At 40.5% G+C, this 23,044-nt stretch overlaps 1 protein-coding gene across 4 annotated transcripts in view; it reads right to left on the reverse strand.

Annotated features, from left to right (window-relative positions):
• Window positions 1–247: 247 nt before the first annotated feature.
• Window positions 248–23,044, reverse strand: part of pcnx1 (pecanex 1) — a 217,382-nt gene continuing 194,585 nt past the window's right edge. For all 4 annotated transcript variants that reach the window (XM_028822344.2, XM_028822343.2, XM_028822342.2 and 1 more), the window contains 7 exons: window positions 22,095–22,245; window positions 17,286–17,516; window positions 12,219–12,493; window positions 11,542–11,723; window positions 6,877–7,283; window positions 2,843–2,983; window positions 248–1,184 (listed from right to left, as the gene is read on the reverse strand). In XM_028822344.2, coding sequence (XP_028678177.1) covers window positions 1,044–1,184; window positions 2,843–2,983; window positions 6,877–7,283; window positions 11,542–11,723; window positions 12,219–12,493; window positions 17,286–17,516; window positions 22,095–22,245 — 1,528 coding nt within the window. In that variant the 3' untranslated portion in view covers window positions 248–1,043. The remainder of the gene's footprint in view (window positions 1,185–2,842; window positions 2,984–6,876; window positions 7,284–11,541; window positions 11,724–12,218; window positions 12,494–17,285; window positions 17,517–22,094; window positions 22,246–23,044) is intronic.

Consider the following 23,044-nt stretch of genomic DNA (forward strand, 5'->3'; position numbering starts at 1 on the left):
AGAGAAAATTCTAAAAGGGTCACCAACTTTCTAGCACCACCGTAGACAACAGGCGTCTGATTTGGTTGCAGACTTTCACCAAGAACATGACAGCAGATTGAAGTTTCATCACACATACTGGGGTGGGACAGAACATGAAGCCCATCGAGCTCTGGGAGAAAAACACAAAATGAAGCAGAAGAAAGAAGATGGCGGCCCCACGGGCGAGGATGAGGACGAGTAGTAAATAAAGCTTGCGAAGGCCAGCTGTAACAAGTCATGTGACATTTATTTGTCGTCTCCCTTTTGAAATTCATATAAAAGCACATGTCGCTCTGCTGCCACCGCGGCCCAGCAGCACACCTGTGGTCCAGTTCACAATTCAAATTGCAAAGTTTTCCCTTGAATGCACCAAAAATAGGGAAACTATGTAACAAAATGTAAATAAACATCTTCACAGTAATAAATATTCCAAAAGTGTTTCTTTATCATTTTTACAATTACATAATATATATCATATAATAATATATTTATATATAGCAGAAACCAGAAATAAAGAGATAAATAACACAAAAAGATGGCATTTGGACAATCCTGACTGCACTTTTCCATTCTCAAGGCATCTGAAAATTATGGCAATCAAAATGGACTAAAAAATAAAAAGAACATCTGAGCGACCTCAGACCTGTAGTGCACCGCTGCAAACTCCAAACCCTGAAGGAAAGCCAAAGGCCGAGTGTGCAGCTCCTTCAGAACGCGCCAGGATCAGGCAGGCCCATGGAAACTCCACGTCCCGTCCCGTCCTGCCTCTCTGTTGCATAAGCTGAATATTTCACATGCACGCTACGACATGAAAATCTCTTGGTAGGCAGTTTGTGTTCTTGAAATAAGAATGACGCTTGTTGGGGTGAGTTTTTTGTTTATCCAGCTGTGGCGAAGTGCATAGAACTCGTGGCGCGTATGTCCTTGTGATGGCGCCTTGCATTTTTTAGACGGGATGAGTGCACGTCCTCCACACCACCGGCCCCCTCTTCGGCTTTACAAACAGCCCCCTTGCTTTGCTGTCACACTTCGGCTCCAAGTTCAATGACTCCCGTCTCTATGATGGGCACAAACTTGTCGTCGATCTGCATGAGGAGGATAGCTTTGTCGATGTGGGACCTGCTGCTCGGGTCTCTACTGCAAGGCACCCAGCGGTGAATCACCTGCAAGGAAAGAGCGGAGGAAAATCAAATGTTATATCGTGACGTGGAAAGGAAGGCTGTGTGTCCTAACAAGAAACCCTGAGTCGACTAATTGAGAAGAGCATTGTTAGAGGAGCGATACCTAGGGGGGCACATGCTGCAGAGGGAATTAACATGCAGTACTAGAAGGATGAAGCTCGGCAGAAATTGTCTACGTAAATTTGAGCTTGATGGGGCTTGAAAGGGGCCGTGATTGACATCCTCCTTGCTACAGGGTGGTCAGTCAGCCCACTATTGGAAAGTTGTCACAGAGTTGTGTAAGTTGACATGCCCTACTGCAACGAGAGTGGCAGCTGCAGTCGTCAAATATGATATCCCCTCTGATTAGACCAGCAGTTGTGTGATGTGACATGGCTTAAGACTGCCATCTGAGGGTCACTGCTTGGTGCCAACTAGTTCTTAAACCCTTATCCTGTTCTCAACAAATCAGGCTGGCCTTGACAACCAACCGTTAAACAACAGACATGACAAAGTGGCATCAGCAAGTGTGGGGTTAGGGGTCAGTTGAAACCACAAACTAATTATATCTACTAGGGCTTCGAGAAGGGCTTTGGAAGACAGAGGGTCGAAGATAAATATAAAGATGAAGATGACAGGATGTATGAGGTTTGGTTTAATGGTGATCAAGACTCAGAAGTTAGCCTGCAGAGAGGGGACGTTTAAATATGTTGGAGAATGAGGTGCAGAGATAACCCACAGATAGAACAAATGGAAGAAGGTATCAGGAGGGGAGGATTAAAGGTCAGGGTTATAAGAAAGTGATGAGAGCAGAAATGATGTATGGAACCGAGATGTGGACAGTAAAGAGCACAGTAGGAGAAGTTAGATGTGGTAGAAATGAGAATGTTGAGGTGGATGTGTGGAGTAAAGGACAGAATAAGAAATTAGGCGATCAGTGGTATGACAAAAATGGGAGAGAAATTTAAGAAAGGACAGCAATGTAGGTTGAAGTGGTATGGACACATGATGAGGAGACACAATGAATAATATGTAGACAAAAGAATGATGGGAATGGAGGTCCAGGGGAAGAGAAAGTGAGGAAGATCGAAGAGGAGATGGATGGATAAAGTCAAAGAAGATATAAAGGAGAAGAACTTGAGTGGTGAAGAGGTGCAGGACCCGAGCTGTTTGGAGAAAGTTGATCAAGAACATGGACCCCACACAGAAGTGGGAAAAGATGAAGAGGAAAAACCACCATATAAACCATTTGGATCACAGAGTCTGATATTTGTATTTAAAACTGAATCTGAAAGAAGTGACACGTACTGCAGATTTAATTTTAAAGAAAGGCTCTCCAATCAACGATGCACATTGAGTCACTGGATGCTTTCATGATGGACACCCACCGTTTGTTTTATGGTCCCATTAAAATGATCAAAAGTGAACATGATTGGTGCACTCAAGTCATGTTTCAGCTTTTAAATAGAGACTTCCTCCATATCTCCGCCTGGCTGTCTTTATAAAGAAACGCAAGCAGGAATCTCACAGCCTTGAAGTCCATACTCAAGGTGGCCTACTGTGCAATGGTCAGGGCTGACGGGCCCAAGAAGCTCCATCATGGTTCAGCAGTGACATGCCCACTTCCCTCCCTTCTACACAAGGCCACACGCCAGCCTCACCTGGCCTTCCATGCCCTCCTGTGGGCACCAGTCCTTCCAGCTGCTCCTCCCGGCTTTCAGCCGCACAGCCTCGTCAGGCCACTGGAGCTCTTTGCGTTTGGAAAGGTTAATGGCTTCCAGAACCTGACTGACATCCACAATCTATTAAGGCAAAAGAAGAGAATGTATGAACCAGAAAGCATGAAGAAAATCCTGAGAGAGGAGCACTTGGACCTCTACACACAGCTCAACTTATGTTTACAGTTCAAGGCTCCTTTTATATCTTCAAAGAGCAAAACTCGACAACATGGAGAAATGCAAACACACGATACAGTCAAGGCGGGCTGAGTGTAGGGGGCTGTGCGTCCCCTTTAAGGGTGTCTCCATGAAGCTAAAAGAAGAAAGCAGAAACATACAGTGGGGCCAATAGCAAAAGCATATTTCTCATCACAGGGGGTCTCACTCACAACCTGGTTGGCTGCAGTGGGGGAAGCTTTTCATTCCTGCCACTTTCTCCATTGGTACTGAAGAGACGTCTTTTGGTTTCTGTTAACTGACATGCTTGTTAAGACTTGGACCACTTCATTTCTTTTTTTATTGACTAGCAGCTAAACAAAAATGAACTTCGAAACAAGCCCACCGAAGGCTGGCTAAGGTGAGAAAATCCAATCAATCAGAACGGGATTTCTGTTGTTATTTAATTCCATGGCTGGTTGGTGCTCATATCCTGCCACAGCATTTTAAAGCTGTGTGATTTCAGTTATCCCGGGGGCACCACCAGAATATACTGAGGACCAAAACAGATGTGTTTCCTGAAAATGACAAATCTTAATGAAGAACAAACAACAAAACAGTGCAGGCCAAGCACAAGAGAGATCTAGGAGTGTTTCCTGAGGCCCTTCATTATTCAACATTTAACAAATGGGGTTGAAGTACTTCTTTGTTGGGCATCCACGTCAAAAAAGTTGGTAACAGGAACATTAAATATGTCATACTTCAACTATTAAATATATGTTAGATCAGGAGGTGCGACAAAGAGGAAGACAGTGTGGCGTTTCACCAAAACGGAGAGGTGCGCTGTCTGACTTTAAGGTGGTGCATTCTGCGCCTTCCAGTGTGCCGCCATTTGTAGGTCATTTATTACTTAGTGCTCCCGAAATGAAAAGAATCGAGCACTGCATGCTCAGTGGTCACCTGAATGAGCCGCAAAAACGTGCCTTCTCGTGGCTTCCCTGTGCTGAGGGTGCAAATTCACTGATATGGAGGTTTGATTGACATTTTTCCGGGCTGGGTGCACAGGGTGGCTGCATAGGGGACTGAGATGGACGCAACACCTGCTACTTATACACAGCTGTGTACAACTCCTGCTGGCGGTCCTGACAGTAGTGCATCTGTTTTTGAACTGCAGTTCTGGTGATATTGGGGGACAAAGCTCATCAACCATGTCTCACTGCTTAGAGGCACACCGGCACCCATTGCCTCATGGGAGTCTCCAATCCCCCAAACCCATTGATCATTGATTGTGTGTCATTTCCTCATGGCACTTGATACACAGAATACCCCAAACCCCCTGGATCATCACTTCAGTATCTAAGCTTCATGGGGGGTCACACTTACAAGATTATTGAGATTTAAACAATGCTCAATTAAGAGCTTAATTTTTTTTTTTGAGCCCAATTTGTTCACTCGCAGTACTTTACACGGTTCAAAAAAAAAAAAACTTTACTTTGTCATCTTCAAATGTGATATTACGTTTGTAGGGGGTGCCAACATAAATCAAACATTCCTTAGGGGTGCAGGGCATAGAAAGGGTTGAGAACCACAGTGTTAGATTGTCAAACAACTCACTTGCAAATTTCTATATTATAAAGAAAAAAAATCTTGGAAGGTTGGAAGGAGACGAGACAAGGCTTTGTGCCAAGAGATTTAACGATGCCTGGGGCCGGAAATAAAAGGCAAAGAGTAGATGACAAAATAGAACATCGTAAAGAATTAAAAAATGTTGGCGCGATACACATGCAGAGCAGGTTACAGATAAAGAAAGTACTAAAATTTTAAAGTCTCAAAAAATGATAGTAAAGATCACATTAGTGCAAACAAACGGAAATTATTACTTTGTGAAATAACGGAACAGCAAAAAGTGATCAAATATATGATCATAGGTGATATGACAGAAGTATGTAGATATTGTTCGATGAAGCGCTCTAGTGTATTTAAAAAAAAAAAAGTAATAAAAAATCAATTAAAATACAAAAAGAAATTAAAATTTCAACTAAGGTAAAATTAATTTAACTAGTTAGTTAAAAATCTAAAAAAGTGGTGGAAGTGTGACATGGCTTCCTTGTAAATAAGAAAAATGGTGAGCAGCTAGAGGAAGAGACAGCCACACTTCACAAAAGAGGAGTTGACTCAACTATTGTTTTCCAAGGCTGGTGGAAGCCCCCAAGGGCGTGTGCAGGTGCCGGAATCGCATCTTTCACATCCTAACAAGGTTTAGCGATTCAATACTGGAGTTAGTAGACATTCATGAAGAGGCCCAGTAACCAACCACCAGCAAAGGCACCACACCGTCCCTCACCATCTGAAACACTCAGGTCAAAGGGTAAGAGCAGACAGGAACATCGCGTGTACTCCCCAGGCTGCTTAGCCACAATGTCTGCAAAAAGTCCCTGATGCTCAGGTGAACCAAGAACCCTCCTCGAAGGGTCTGGATTGAAGAGGCTAGGAGTGGGAATAGGGATGGGCATTCATCTACTGCACCTACACTGCCAGGCATACCTGCAATAGCAGGAAAACCAATTCTGATGTCACGCAAGGCACCGTATTATTATTATTATTTATTTGGCTGACACCTTTATCCAAAGTGACTTACAACTTTTCAGATACAATTTGTTTTTCCCCCATTGGGAGCACAAGCAGGTGAAGTGACTTGCTCCCTTGAATATAGTGTTGGAAGTGGGATTTGAACCCACAACCTAAAACATTTGCTGCATGCATGGCCCTCTCCTCCTCTTCTTGATCTCCAACCTCATCCTATAGACTACCATCCTATGCTGCCTAACTCTCCAGTCTTCAATCTCCTTCAGACTGACCCTCCTGCACAAGATATAATCTACCTGTGTGCATCTCTCTCCACTCTTGTACATCAAATTGTGTTACTCACCACAGCCATCCTTTTCGCAAAATCCACTATCCTCTGACCTTCTTCATTCTTCTCCTTGACACCATACCTACCCATCACCTCATCTCCTCTGTTCCCCTTTACCAACATGTCCATTGATATCCGCTCCAATCACCACTTTCTGTCCCTTGGGTACACTGTTCATCACTTCATTCAACTCACTCCAGAAATCTTCTTTCTCATCCATCTTGCGGGGCATATGCACTAACAACATTCATCATCACACCTCCAATTTCCAGCTTCATAATCATTACTCTGTCTGACACTCTTTTCACCTCCAAAACACTCCTGACATACTGTTCTTTCAGAATAACTCCTACCCCATTTCTCCTCCCATCCACACCATGATAGAACAATTTGAATCCACCTCCGATCCACCTGGCCTTACTCCCCCTTCCATTTAGTCTCTTTCATGAACAATATATCCATCTTCCTTCTCTCCATCATATCGGCTAACTCTCACCCCTTAGCAGTCATACTGCCAACATTCAAAGTTCCTACCCTCAGTTCCACTCTCTTTACCTTCCTTCTCTCCTCTTGCCTCTGGACAAGTCTCTCCCCAAATCCCCCCCTCTTCTCCTTCATCAGACACACTCTTACTGAGTCCATTTACAATTCCTAGTGACCTTTAGATGGAACCTGTCTACTGATGCGTTTGGTGTGAGACAATGTCACTTGAGTTTTTCAAGGAGCTTTTCCCCACAAATGTCTGCATGGCAAACATGGTGACGAACTAGGTCATTGTAACCAGCCACCAGCAGGCCTCTGGCTTTGCCACAGAGCAGGCAGTGATGTTCCTAGGTTGCACTCTCTCCACTCTTCATCTGTACTGCTGCCTTAATTCAGGTAATAACCAAATTTACATTTTCCTTACCTGTACACGGCTGGAGGACTCTTCTCTGCGAGTTCCAAGTACAATTCCAGAATGCCCTATAAGAACTGGTTCTGTGCTGCTGACCACTTCAGTTCCCAGTAGTCCCACCAGTGTATGCCTTTTGCAAGGAGGAATACTGTGACTTGAAAGGCTAACGGAGGGCCCCGTAGAGTCTATTGGGTTGTTGGTAGCAGCAGAAAGACGCAACTGGATGGATGTAGGAAGTGTCCGAAGAGAAAGCTGACTGGTAGAAGAACGCCGATACGGTTCCAGTCCTGTTGCTGAAGTGCGGAGGGATGAATGACGGCTGCTGCTATAACGATATGAAGACTGGCTTGCCACCGACGCTCGTGCAGGTGAATGGCGAATCAAACCAGACTGCACTGAATGAGAGCTTTGGCTTGTACCTGCAGAATGGAAGAAAAATAAAACAATATAGTTAAGAAAAATAAAACAATACAGTCAAAGGATGGGAAGCGTGGGTCCATAGCTGACAGGACTAGAGTATTGATTAGTTGTGTGTTCCAGTTCCAGTGTAACTTGTTTAGTAACTGCTAAGTGCTAAAGCTATTCACAGTAATATTGCAGTGTTTGTTCAGCTCCATCCAAAATAGCACAGGCTCCTTTCAAGCTGATCTATGAGTGGTTCTTGGAATAACACCTGAGGTGAGTGTTCCTGCAAAACACTCAATTGGTGAAGAAGTGGCACATTACCGTTTCCGTGACCAGATAACTAAAACCAAAAAAAACATTCAACTGCACCCAAAGGGAGTCAGAAACATTACAAATCATAAGAAAAGAATTCCTCGAACGTTGATATGGCAATTACTGCAACAGACAGGCTGAGGTCTGTTGGAGTGCTGATGTTAGGGTACAAGAAACTTACCATGGCTGTTGATGGAGATAATTTTCAGCACAGCCTTTGAGCAGCTCAGTAACATCCGCTAATGATAATACAACAACAGAATAACGTTCAGGTTGTTTAGTCATTTGGGCATTTGTTATTTTTTAACCCTATTTAGATGAGATGAGCTTTCAAGACACATGTCTGCAAGTCACTGTTGCCATACAACGTTGGTAATTTTTACGAAGGAGTCGCTTGGAATAAAATATGCCTGTAAAAATTGCAGAGATAGGGGTGACTCCTACAGTTACACAATGTCACCCCCTCAATTCAGCCGCATGTGCTGTAGCTATGCAACTATTGCTGATCCTCAGAAGAAGAAAAGGAGCAATCAAATTTAGATGTTAAGAAAGAACAATTAAAAAGAGGGAAAAATCGGTTTGGTGCCAAATCATTAATGAATTCCTTAATAATTAACCATTAACTACTCGCACCATTTCTCATCTTGTAAGTACTTTATGCACCAGTGTTAAAACGGCTATTTATATGCACGCTGTGAGGTTGTAATATAAAATATTGCAATCATTTTAAATTGCACATGTTTTTAATGTAATTTATTACTATATTGCTGAATAGTATGACAGAGTCTGGGAATATTTGAAAATAAACCTGATCTACTTCTCCTGTGCTCATTCGTCACCGGTCACACTTTCATCCACTGCAGGATTTGCACATGTATCACATTTCACTTCAGTTGTTGAATGCTCTTTGCAGACAAAGTCAATGCAGGAAGAACATCTCACTGTTGTCATACATACGGCAAGTATCCAAGCGGTGTACCTAATGCACCATATGGAATTTGCGACTGTGCAGCCACTCATAAAACCAGCTGGGGCAACATTGGCGGGAAACAATTGCGACACTATAATTAAAAGAAAGTAAATAAATAAATAAGTAAAAGAAAGTTGGACAAAAATAACAGATTGGTGTACAAAATACATAAGCTCCAGATAGTTAAGGGTTAATTAAAGAAATGCTGTTACCTAGATCTAGAAGGACCAAGTTTTACCAATGATGCCTCTGAAAAGAATTCCACATTTGGAGTGTTTTTGTCCACAAACTCATCCACTTGACCAACACATCATGATTTGGTTTGAAGTGATTCAATGGGGGTTACACAGAGCATGGGCAAGTTCTTCAACTGCCTCAATTTTTTCTGCGAAAACTTCTAAAAATCCCAGAGGGGAAATGCAGTTTTCACAAGAAGTGATGGAATTTTACTGACACGTCAATCTGCGTGGGACTAATTTAACCCAGGGTTATAAGAGGTGAAGAGCTCTGTAATCTTTACCGTATATACTCATGTATAAGTCAGGTCTTGAAACCCATAAAATCAGACCCTGACTTATACGCCCATTCAAAAATGTGACACTTAATTTTTAATTTTTTTTACATCTTCTTGCCTCGGCCAATCTCGCATCAGTTTCTCAGACGCATCGAATTTTGTTGCAGCAGCACAGTTACCAGTTTATTTCGGCATTTCAACGCTGTCTAATTTAAAACCAGCTTCATATCTTCTTCTGATCAAACGCTCCATCATAGATAAGGGATGCTCTTACGATAAGGGTGTATGAGGGTGTGAGATATGCAAACGTCGCTTCAGAATAGTTCGGCTATTACTGTGTGGTCACATAGGCACACTACATAGAAAAAAGGCCGTGTGCTCCATGGTTTCTCTCTCAGGTGGGTGTTAGCATATCATAATCACTTGTACCAATAGCGGGAGTTTTCCGCATTCGACTTATATGACTGACATTATAAAATACCAAAAATTATACGGTAAAATCAAATCCTGACTTATCTGCGGGTATATACGGTACTTAAACATGAACGCACAGTCCATAAAATGTTACTGACATGAGTGATTCAGATGAAGCTAAAATTATAGACGACCCCCATTCATAATTAAAGTATACCACACCTCCTGGTGTAAAACTAACCCCACTCAAATAAGGTCTTTGACTGGTAATGAAATTATTTATTACAATCAATTAGGATGCACAAAGAACAAGAGTGCAGCTCTGACTTTTAGCTACAATGTCAAGAATTGTTTTATGCTCAATCAGCCAAGCCACTAAAAATATGGCTGTGTTTTCAAAGACTTATCCTCAAGGTTAATTATCAAATCTTTGCTGAACAGACTGTTACGTGATTCTTACTTCAATCACTGCTGTTGTGTATCCAAGTGTACTTTTTTTTCCTGATAGTTTAAAATACTAATTAGCTGTGCTACCTGTCATAGTGGGGCTGAAATCTTAATAATCAATGTAAACCTCAGTGTTAACCTTTGCAGTGCACCCTGCAATGCATATGTCTGTCTTATATGACATTTGGTATGGGATTAGTAAAATGAGTGTTAATATTTGCGATGCACCATCTGTTGCAATGCATTACTAAAAATATTTTAAATGTGCCATCATTTGCAATGACAAAGACATAGCAACCAGACAGACACACAGACACTTATCCTTTTATTGAGGTGGATAATAATATACATGCTACATGCTCCTAGCAGGTATCTGTGTCATAACCACACAGATGTCCAAATGGACATCTATACTTCTCTACCCTTGCCTACACTAGCCCTGGTCAGACACATGGGGTGCATGACTACAAAAAGGTCACTTGTCCAGAATCTACAAGGCACACCATGAAATGTTCCACACACTTAATCAGCATAAAAACACTGCTAATCTATATAAGCCGATCTCTCAATTACACTCTGTTGGATGTATTCAGCATTAACAGTTGCCACACATTATCTATTAGCACTAATCTCACTAGGTCAGGTGATATGCACTCATTAACACAATAACTGGGTGCACAGACAAATCATGCAAATAAATGACAAATTCATTAAAGCTATGGAGAAGGCACACTGGTCTCCCGTGACCCGAGTTTGAGGCCCCTGAGAGTCAATGAGCTCTGTCAGCCTTTTTTATTTTATGTTATTTTCTTCTACTCAAATTTTCCTTCATTGGTTTTATATGGCATAGTACTCACAGTTAGAGCCTTGTAATGGGTGGATCGAGATTGACGCCCTCAAGTGAACATGTCGAGTGACGTTGTTGTGCTTTCTGGACTGAATGCAGATCCACTCTGCTGAATTAATTTCAATTAGATTTGGGCAATAGACTAATAGTCTATGAATTATAATGGGCAAGATCATCAAGAGTCTATATAAAGAACCTAAAATGTTCATGTTGTCATTAAAAAGGCAACCAAAACAAACATTTTTGAAGAACTCTTCAAAAGTAAGGATGAAAAAAACACGGTCATTGGAACAGACACACCGTAGTGTCCATCCTAAAATGGACTGCTATCTTAGGTTCAATGCACTGATCCATTATGTCATAATATTACATACACAAAATAAACATGATCAAGCAGTGTAATATTTCAGAATAAAATGCACCTTTCTCAAAAAGATTTTAATTATAGACTGAAATCTGGATTTTCATATGTATATTTTCATTGTAGATTTTAGACAAATGATTTAATTTTAATTCAGTTTACTTTTGAGAAAATAAACAAAATTGACTGCTTGTCACATTCAATATTTTAGGCTGACTTCTACCAATTAGTACCTGAAGCACTGTTTTTTTTTTTTTTTTTTTTAAATAGAGCATGTTGTTTTTAATTACATTTGAAGGCTTTATTGTGCACTCTGTATTAGCCTTATATGGTATATAATGTGAATACTTTACACACATGATGATTTCAGGGAATTATTCTTATCGTCTTACACCTAACCAACTTACCCAAAGAATTGGGCTGGAAAGACAGAGGAGGTGGAAGACCAGCCATTCCTCCCAGTGAACTGCCACTCTGCAGCGACTCCAGTGCTACTCCATTACTGCTACCATTGGAGATTCCAGCTCCAGCATCTGACTCCTCAATGTTCCCTCCACTATTGCACCCAGCTCCACAGCCTTTTCGTAGCCTGTTTTGGAATGTTATACACATACTGATTAATAGACATCTTAAAGATACAGGTTCCAAATTTAACAAAAGAAAAATATCATGGTCATAGATGTAAGAAGAAAAAAAAAACATTTAAGTGGCACAAGTCAACTGTTCAGATGAGAATAGTATAAGGAGTGAAATTTCACTTTTGACAATCAAAAATAAACTACATAACTGGGAGTTCTGGACGAGAAGACGAGAAGCTGGAGCATGTGGCCAACTCCAGAGGACCCAGGCTCTGCTAGCCTGCAGTAGACAACATTTATTCAACCATCCTAATGAAGATCTAACTGAAGACCAAGCAAACTCGAATAAGAACCCCTGACTGAAAAACACCACTTGTACTAAAACTATAAAAAACCTCCCTAATTGAACGATCTCGGTGTCAATAACTAATGAGAACAGAAATTTTTTGCTACATTTATTTAAATTACTCATTTACTGAATAATTCTTTAAGAGGAAGCAACATACCTGTACCATGTCTTAACAATGAACTTTCTGATATTTCCAATGCTGATGGGCCCTCCTAAGATATCCAGAATCTGGCTGTGTGTGTTACAATAGGAGGTCGTTAATGGTGACACATAGATGGGGTAGCCAATAGGTTGGTCACAAGATGAGTTGATCATGTTCCGCAGTGCTTGCTTGGCATTCTGGATGCTCCCACGTTCTGGGTTTCGATTTCTGAGAAAGACAAGTTCCTGCTGCTGTCCAGCCCATAACCCACGTACACATTCCTTGTTAACCTAAGAATGGAGAAATCCAAACGTTTGACAATGAAAAATGGTAAATACAGACATATAAGATTATGAATCCAGACCAAAATGTCACAATTATTCAGTATTAGAATTATTAAAATGAATGAATGATACAAATATAGTATTCACATAGTAATGAATTTCAGTGTTGAATTTCCTGGTCCATTTTCTCAGATGAGCAGAACACGTACATGCTTTGTAAGCAATATTGCATGCATGCACACACACATAAAACACACACACAATAGCGAACAAATCCACCACGTGGGCAGGCTGAAATAATCTGCAGGTGAGCACAACATTATTAACCTGCAAGATCAGACACCTTGTTGTCACCTTGCTGGGGGAGTTTAGCTTGGTAAAACAAGTGCTGTCTGAGCTGGTGTGCAATCCCCACTCTTGATAATTCTCAGGATGGACGTTTGACAGCCAAATGAGGCATGGGCCAAAATTCCCAGAGTAAATTTCTAGCCAGGCAGAGTGCATGTGACTCACATATCTGAAGTTTTGTTTCTGAATAACACTTACTCTTCATTACTATTGGGAAATATGATCTTACTATTAAGTTTTACTAGGGGGCTCCGCCCCCTGCTCGCTTCGCTCGCCAACCCCTGGTGTTGGGAATGACAATGAGCGTGATGTATGAATGAGATATAGAATAGTGTGACGGTGTAGATGATGCAAATAGAAAGCAAACAATAAAGTGTGTGGCACAGTGTAAAGGTTTATTTGAAAATTTCTTTGTACACGCCGTTTAAGTGTAAAAGGTAATTCCAGCTCAGAACTTGTAAGGTCATTTAAGATGGTTATTGTTGTGATCAGAGTCAAGTTTGTCAGAGCTTAGAAAGAGTTGTGTCTTTCCAGGAAGTAATGGAATGACTTGGGTATTTATGTTTTCCACATTAATATTTTTTGGACATAATATAGTGCGTTGTGTTAAAAGGGGCATTTGGTCTAATGAGATTGCTGTTCCAAATCTCTCTGTAACTAAGTTGTCGCAGATAAAGGCTTGAGGAATTGTAATAATATGTGGCTGAAGTCCATCTGTATTGGTGAGTGTACTATCTCTCAGTTGTAATAAGCAATTGTTATGATCTGGTTCTCGACATCGTATCTTTTTTACTAACTGTATCTTTTGAAAGCAATGCCAATTGTCTGCGTATTTTAAGGTGCACTGAACAATAGCTGAGTGCATGGCATCTGGAAGAATAGCTAATCACTGTCTAAAATCTCCTCCTCATAAAAGTACCTTTCATCCAAATCGAATATTATTATTCATAAACGTTTGTAGAAGTTTATGAATGGTGTTGAGTAAGTGACTTCATGCCATTGTACATTCATCAATAATTAACATTTCTTCAAGACGGATGTCACGTGCAGTGCCACCGTTAATGTTCATAGTGGATACCGATTTGTAGGATCTAATGCAGTTGATAAAGATTTCACTTTCAGGTACATCGTTAGTTAGAAGCTTTTGTAGATATTCAGTATATGAATGTAAAGAAGGCAGTCTAATTTGACCCTTTTGACAACAACGTGTAAATGTATTACTTGTATTGCCAGCTGTTTCTTCAGGGAAGTGAACTGAATGACAATGATTGCAAATGACATTCATTAATCCGAATGAATTTTCCTGGTGTATATGTTGCTTGTGCCGTTTGAGAGGCGCGTTGTTGCATGTGTAGTATTTGGGACGTGTTGTTTTGGAGCTGTAATCGATTTGCCTGTGCTGTGTGAGAAGCCTGTTGTAGCCTTCGCTGCCGTTAACGTATGTCTGAGACGGGAGGTGTTTCGTTTTGAATCCGTGCCTGTTGCGATGCAGCACTTTGATTGATAGTTTGCGTCATGTGGATCTAGGATGTAGATTTGTGCATATTTGCGTTGTTGATTTGTTTCAGGGTGCACTGTTCCAATGCGATGCAGTATTTGTGCACATATGGGAAAGCAGTATGGGCCATTGCCTTTTGGTGGCCTGATATTTACTCCGTTAGATGCAAAAGCAAATTAACTATTGTAGGATCTAATGAAGTTCATAAAGTTTTTACTTTTATGTAAATCGTTAGTTAGAAGCTTTAGTTGAGCTTTGCGTTTTTGGAGTCGAGACATTTTTTCTTTTAGAAATATGGATAAGTAATAAGGAGTATTGCACTCACTGTTAATATGGAGCCTTTTCTGCGGTTGAACGGTTAATAGTGCCTTATTGTAATGAGATCCACCTATGCTGCATAGCCGTCTATTTTGTTGTTTCTTTCGTGGTTGTGTGTTTGTTCCTGTTATCCTTTCCTTTTCGTTTTGTACCCGTGACCGTGTATTCATGACTTGTTTCTTTCTCAGCATGCGAAATATGGATAAGTAATAAGGAGGATCGCAGTCACTGTTAATATGTTTTCGTTTTCTGCAGTTGAACGGTTAATAGTGCTTTATTGTAAGGAGATCCACCATGCTGACACCTATGCTGTCTAGTGTGAAGGTGTTGACGTTCACTTTAGAATATGTGGCTTTGGGTGTCACTTCTTATGGATGTGTGTGTGTGTGTGTGTGTGGGGGTGAGGATTGTTGTTGCGCGAGCGTCTTCTTTCTTTTTGTGTTCCTGTGTCTTGTTGAATCCCCCTCTTTGTGTGTGTCCCGTCCGTCGCTTGTAGGGTCTGTGGGGTGGTTTTGTGTTCTTTTTTTTGTGTTCCATGGGCTTGTTGAATCCCCCTCTTGGTGTGTGTCCTGTCCGGTGTCTGTAGGGGGGGGGGGGTTGCCTTGCTGTTGTGCGCGAGCCTCTTTTTTTTTTTTTTGGGTCTAGTTTCGTGTGCAATGTGTTTCGTGCTATGCCTACTTTTTTATGTGCCTTTTCCTTTTTTCGGTGCTCCTTGCGCGTCATTTCTCCTTTTTTGTCTTTTTTCTGTGCTCACTCCTTTTTTCTGTGGTCTTGTCCGTCTCTCGCGGCCTCATTTGTCCCCCTCTCGCGGCTCCTCATCCGCCTCTCGCGGACTCTTTTTGCGCCTGCGCAGTACGTCTTTTTGCAGCTACGGCCCATGGCCGGATGTGCCTGCGTCCATCATCCGGTTTAGCATTCTCGGTTAGTAATATGGATTATAAATAGGTCATATGGATACAATCTCTTATAGCGTATTTATTTTTAGATGCTGCTAGCTATGTACTGAGTAAATGTGTGCTTTGATGTGTTTGGTAAAAAACCTGAATTAAACCAAATGAATAGGCAGAAATGCTAGCACAAAAATGGCTGCTCAGTGCTTACACAGTCCTGTTTGCAAAAGCATCAAATATGATAATCAAAAAGGTAAGCACTGCCTGATTTTACTCATCAGAAGCATGACTCATAACACCATAAAGTGCACTACCTGAGGATCAGAAGCACACCCTGGACAAAGTTTACAAGGTCAGGAGGTGAGCTGGTTAGAAACACCAAAATATCTCAATGCTGCAAGTCACCCTAGTTACATCAGTGTGACAACCTCAACATAGCTGCATATCTGGTGCCTCAGTCAGCATCATCTATGGTAGCTGCTGAAAATCCATGTTGTATTGTGTGAATTGACACACTCCGTTATTTTGCTTCCCCTTTTGGCATAAGAAACACTAAAGTCAGTGACTATAACAACATAGTAAGGTCAAAATCTTCTCTCTATGCCTGCCTAGCAAGAGTGGTTCCCATGCACAATGTGGGAGCGGAAAGCCCTGCACTTAGCACACACGTGCAAGATCGCCCGTGACCCTAACTGACACAGGCAGCTCATTTTAAGAAAGGAAGCATGAGTGCAGGAAGAAAAAAAAAGGAAAGACGAAAAGTAAAAGGAGAAGGGAGGTTTAAAAAAAAAAGGAAGAAGTGTCAGGAGCATGAGAGAGTGAGCAGGTGTAATGAGAAGATGCAGGCGGACAGGAGTGGAGTCCCAGAAAGGAGTGTGTGGCTGGCACTCAGAAGTTGTTCCTGTTGAATGTCTAAGTAGCAGGAGTGACCACAGAATGGCAGGTGGTGAGAGAACAGAGCTCGCTTTTGCCAGGTGGAGCTTGGAAAGGAAGAAATAGACATAGAGCAGGGACACGGGCCAGGTGAAGAAGGTGGTCTGCGCCTGCTGGGGGAATTCCTCTCGGGCTGCATGGTCCGGAAAGGGCAAGCCGAAGAGGAGTCAGAATTTTAAAAGGGCACTGAGGCTCACTGGATAAAAAGACAGTTTCCTACCTGAGTTTTAACCTAATTTTAATGGATTCATTTATTTGCATTTTAACTTCCACTTGCACTTTGTTTTAATGGATTATCTATTTATTATAAAAGGAAAACTGCACATTTCCAACACTGTTTTGTTGCGTGTTTTATTTTAATGAAAGCACTGAGAACTTTTCACCATCCACTTGCTTGGTGTGTTTGTCCTTTTCTGCTCAGCTCATTCCGGTCATGACTATCGACTATGTCGGGTTCAAAAAGCTCCCAAAATGGAAGAGAGAGCATGGAGCCAATCCGCACCGTCACACTGGCTTGTTGGTCTATTCTGCCAGTCTGGAAATAGACATCTCTGCTCCACTCTTCATGGAAAAATGACACAGAAATCTCAGCACAGAAAGACTTACAACAACAAATCCAACTGTCAAGGAGAATTTACACCAGTTGAAAATAATTACTTAGCCTAATCTCAATCCCTGACACTTCACAGCTATACAGGAGAGGGAAAAAAACAAAGCAAAAACAAACAATACTTTTGCTAAGCAATGTTATGTTGTGTCATATTATCTAGGATTTAATCCTTGAAAGATGGCAGAGTTCTGTTACCAGTACCTTAATCACACGAAAACTGAGGTAGCGACGGTTGAGCATAATGATTTTGTATTCATTGGTGCCTTCGTCAATGACATGCCGCAAGGCCAGAAGTGAAGGCGAGTTGGACAGCACTGCACTACGCCAAGCTGGGTCCCCTTCATGTGCAATGACTAAGGTCTGCTCGTGAGCTGTAATGGCGTCATATAAGACAGAGGATTCTTCATACTCATCAGGAGAAGTAAAGTGGTCCTGGAACAGTAAAGAAAAATTCAGTCAAACTTCAGGTGGAGCAATCAATCGCAAAGCTAAAAAGCTACAGGAAGAAGCAAAACTTATGGGGCAATGAGGTAATATGGGTGATTACTTTATATAATCATAACATATGTATTGTAGGTGAGAAGATGAATATGGAATGTCCACTTTTATTTCTGGGAGCTGTTTTACATATAATTTTTATATCAACAATTGTTGTGTTCAGTCCTTATTTTTTATAGCAAAGACAATTATGTTACCTCATTGTCCCACGCATTTTAAGAGTAAATGTGCTGTTACTGTAAAGGTAAAATAACATGTTAAAAGGGTAAAGATAAACATATTTTGTCTTCAAATGTTTTAAATAAACACAATAAAGTAAAATTACACTTCCAAGTAAAAATGAATAGAAAAATGTATGTGAACGAACCAATTCAGCGAACATGCATTGAAACAGCTGCCAGTTACTGGGTCTGCGAATAAAAGCTTAAAATGTTCCTATTTGAACCACTGCATTTGTGAAGACAACAGAGGAACCAACCTCACCTCCCAGCACATGCCATGCCTACAATGCTGTCACAGTTCATATACTGAAATTAATACTGCGAAATGCAGTATCTGCTACATGAGAAGTTAAAAACCTCCTACCTTTCAAACACTGCTACCTAAGCCTATATGTCTTTGTATATGCTATAAAACATAAAGCAGAATCTCAATGAAAATATAAAACAGCCAATCAGATATTAAATGCTCGCCGGCCAGACAATGTAATGTGGTCTGCGGTGAAGAAGAGTGTCCTGCTCATCAAACTAACCATTCTTTGGGAGGAGGGTATGATAGCAGCCCATGAAAGGAAGCACTTGAGGTATACTGAGCTGGCAGCAGAGTGCCAAGAGGCTGGCTGGAAAGCCAGAGTTTACCCTGTGGAGGTCAGTTACTGGAGTTTTGTTGGAAAAGCGACAGTCCTATTGTTACACGGTGTGGGAGTGGCAGGCTCGAGCTTGAGGACAGCTATAAAGGCACTGGGAGAGGAAGTGGAGAAAGGGAGCTACTGGCTTTGACAATGACATTGGTTGGGGGTCAACACTCCAGTGAAGGCAACTGCAGAGGGTGGCGGGGAGACGTCCCCAGGATGCCACTGGCCCCCCAGCAGGAATATGTACTGGTTTAGGGGGCGAAACATCCATGAACGGCGGTTTCCAGCTGATGACCCTGCAGCTGACCTAACAGCACCGGTGGAGGTGCGACAGGCTGAAGAGCCAAAGCAGGATATACTATCTTACCTCTACAATGAACTGGACCTAAAGGCCTTTATTTTAATTAAACTATTCATGAAAAACTCAAGGATTTCTCTTTAATCTGGCCATTCATAAACAGGCAGTGATAGCTTCTGGCCAAACATGCCACTCAGTCTCAGCTTAGTAACCTCTGCTACGATGCTCTACTTAATTTGAAGTGGGGTGGGGAGGGCACATTATTTTTGTTTCTGGTTATAATACTCTAATTTTACCTTTTTTGCAATGAACTTTATGTAAATGTGTGTTACATTATTCTGGTTTAGTTTTGGCCAATTAAAATAAAAAAAAAAAAATGTATATATATATATATATATACCATGACTGATTAGCGGAGACAAGAACACAGACAGGTGGATTCACAAAAAGATGGTAGATAGTATAAAGAGTACAGTTAAGAGGAGACTGCACCACAGGGTCTGTCCCTGGACTATTACTTCTTCTGATTTACATTAATGACGTAAAATTCAGTACAGTTTAAAAAAAATTTAACAAATGATACTAAAATTGGGGAGATGACAGGCACTAAGTAGAAAGAAAAAAAATCTGAAAGACCTGGACAAGCTTCAGAACTGAGTCAACATATGGAAAATGCAGTTTAATGTAGTAAAGTGCTAAGTGCTACATATGGGCAAAAGGAACATCAATTATAAATATAAGATGAAAGACACTAAGCTATAGGATGTAACCTCTGAAAGGGATTTAGGGGTTTATGTTGACAAACCTTTTTCATCATCTCAGCAAGGTTAAATCATTTAAACTGTTGGAATATAAATCAACCAATTTCATGCTTAAACTATAGGGTGGCCCATATTCATGTATATGATTGAAAAGGCGTTATTGTCTGGAAACTACCAATGTTATTATCAAGTAACATAATGGAAAATGAACATTAAGAACCTTAAATATTTTTTCATCTAGTGATCTCCATGGCATGGTCCACCAATGTGCCATCCAGACTGAAACACGCCTGAAGATAAAGAGCAACATTGTCACAGGTGGCATGGCAAATCTGTAATGGTATCCTCTGAAATTCTTCAGTGATAGCTGCACGTAGGTCAGCCACATTGTGGATGCGATGTTGATACACCTTGTCTTTTAGGTAACCCCACAGGAAAAAGTCTGGTGAGTTCAAATCGGGAGACTGAGCCAGCCATTCCACATGCCCACGTCGGCCAATCCAGCGTTGCGGGAATGTTTTGTTCAACCATTGTCGCATTGGTACAGTGTAGTGTGGCGGTGCCCTATCTTGATGTCACCACAGATCATCAATGTCCAGTCATCGTTACTCCCATTTTCAGGCTGCAAAGTGATGCCATTTTTGATACTTTTCGCACAGTAGTTTAAATGCTATAGACTGTGAAACGTCATATACATAAATACAGGCCACCCTGTATATTACTTACTACTGAGACCACATCTGGAGTATTGTGTGCACGTCTGGTCACCATACTACAAGAACCACATTGCAGCACTTGTGGCTGTACAGAGGAGAGCAACCAAGCCTTATAGACTGCATGGAGACCTAATCCAGGTTTTCAAAATGCTCAAAAGCACTTGTTAAGTAGACCAGCAGAATTCTTATAACTTAACAGTGAATCACATATTCAAGAATTCAAATGCATTAAAAACTGAAGTAATCTGGAAGAAACTATAGTACCAAGGCATATAGACGAAACAGAAATCTTGAGAACCTTAAAGAAGGATATGGATGAGATTTTGGGACAGCTTACCTATTAGCTCAACAAACAAGCTACAAATGTACTCAATGGTCTCCTCTCGTTTGTCATATTTCTTGTGTTCTTATACATGTTAAACACAGTGTAGATGTATAGATGGAAATTACACAGCACCTTTGTAAATAAGAAAGCCTTTAGAATGAGAAACATGACTAAAGACCCTGTCACATTACAAGATTTTTCGAGACTTACTTAATTTACATAATCTTAGTGATTTGGGGAGATCACAGCATAGTACTCTGGCCACCAGTGATGTACTCTGACATATCCAGTGAAACAGCTGAGAACCAATAAAAGCACTCGTGAAAGTTCAATACATATAATGTAGTGATAAGAAACAAGGATCATAGGTGTTTTGGGCTTCAAAAACAGAAGACAGACTCTTCTGTCTGATGTCTTCTGCTTAACATACTACAGCAGAATAGAAACAAAGGGCCAAAGTTGAGGCCAAATTTGCAAAAGTTATTAACGCGACATGGTTAGACAGCACATTAGAAAAAATATAATGTAGTAATAAGAAACAAGGATCATAGGTGTTTTGGGCTTCGAAAACAGAAGACAGACTCTTCTGTCTGATGTCTTCTGCTTAACATACTACAGCAGAATAGAAACAAAGGGCCAAAGTTTAGGCCAAATTTGCAAAAGCTATTAACGCGACATGGTTAGACAGCACATTAGAAAAAAAGGGCAAGCACATGATACTTAGGAAATATGAAAATGTAGTAGAAAGTTGTCCCAGGCTCGTCCAACTTATCACACCCTGCAATTTCTAATTGTGTAATCTGACTACTCAGGAGATGAGATCAGCAACTGTAGTCATCAAGATCCTCAAACTGCAAGTTGCATACTGTGAACCTTGATTGGTCTGTGAAGCGTTTGAAATAAACAGAATAAATAATATGCAACAACAGTGAGTGACATTATAATGTCGCCAATGACACCGCACATTACATCTACAGCAAAAAAAAAAAAAAAAACAATTTTAAACATATGGTGTAAAATACAGGACATGGGATGAATTGCTAATATGATAGACAGCCTACTATACATTTTATTTTTATGACAAATTTTAGACTTAAATGTACTTTAATTATACGAGTGTTAAATTGTATGGCTGGAAAGAATAAACAAGGTAGAACATGATGGAGGACACCTTAAAGGATGATGAAAGTGACTTTCACGCCGCTCAACAACTAGCTTCCAATATCTGGAAGAGATATTAACTTACCAAATGAATGGAGTAAAGTGACAATGGGTAAAAATATAACTGCTTGTGTCTTCAACAACAAAAAAAAAAAACACTTCTCGAACTAAATGTGAAACAAAAATGTAATATGTACATTTTGCTATGGCAGAATAACACATGCACTGGCATTTACACCTAAGACTAGTAGCCCCATGTATATACACAAAATGAAAATTTAAAAAGCAACATTATGTTGACACTATGTACAATATCATGTTCAATATGTTAAGAATACACATTATTTTGTAATGATGAAAATGTTGTCAACATGTGTGGCCGTAGCTCAGCTCATCACCTGGTGAAGTTTGAGTGACATTCGAATTCCTGGAACCACCACCTTACGGAGAAGTTCCATATCAGTGAATATCCACTCATCTCGCACTGAAGAAATTCGGAAATCTCCCTTGAATAAAGCATGAAGTCCGTACAGGAATGACTCCAGATTGCTGATGAAAAACCCAAGAAAAGAATTAAATTATTGTGTCCAAACAAACTTTGCACTAAAGGAAACACAAACCACATAAAGACAGCATGAGGATAACAGTGCATATTGTGAACAAATAAGTTTAAAATCTTAAAAACAAAGAGGGGTTAAGTCCAAAAGAGAAAGCAACATTATTCTATTACATATAAGGAATCACTTAGAGAATAACACTTTATACCAGTTTAGCCTCTGACATTGTCAGCCACTTCTATATAATTTATAGTTACTCTAGAAGAAAAACTCCAACAATTCCATGGAAACAGGGTTTACTCAAAACCAGCTATATGTCTTAATGTGATAATCTTTTAAATTTGGCAAGAAAAACAGCACTTCTTCCCTTCACCTATTTCTGAGTCTTTTTTGTCTATCATACTAAGAAGAACCCACCAAGTGACTAGACACAAGTGAGGAATAACTGCTGGGTGGAAAAAAAGTCTCTCACAAAGTACTCACATTGGCACAAACAAAAAAAAAAAACAGGATCTGCTCTGATGACAGTCAACCTGGCTGAAACATAAATGTACTTCAGAAATGGTGTGAAACACGCAACTCATTTGGCAATGCTTTTAATTTTTAACATATATATACAGTTGTGCTTGAAAGTTTGTGAACCCTTTAGAATTTTCTATATTTCTGCATAAATATGACCTAAAACATCATCAGATTTTCACTCAAGTCCTAAAAGTAGATAAAGAGAAACCAGTTAAACAAATGAGACAAAAATATTATACTTGATCATTTATTTATTGAGGAAAATGATC

This window comes from Erpetoichthys calabaricus, chromosome 16 (genome assembly GCF_900747795.2).
Source record: "Erpetoichthys calabaricus chromosome 16, fErpCal1.3, whole genome shotgun sequence".
Taxonomy (NCBI): Eukaryota; Metazoa; Chordata; class Cladistia; order Polypteriformes; family Polypteridae; genus Erpetoichthys; species Erpetoichthys calabaricus.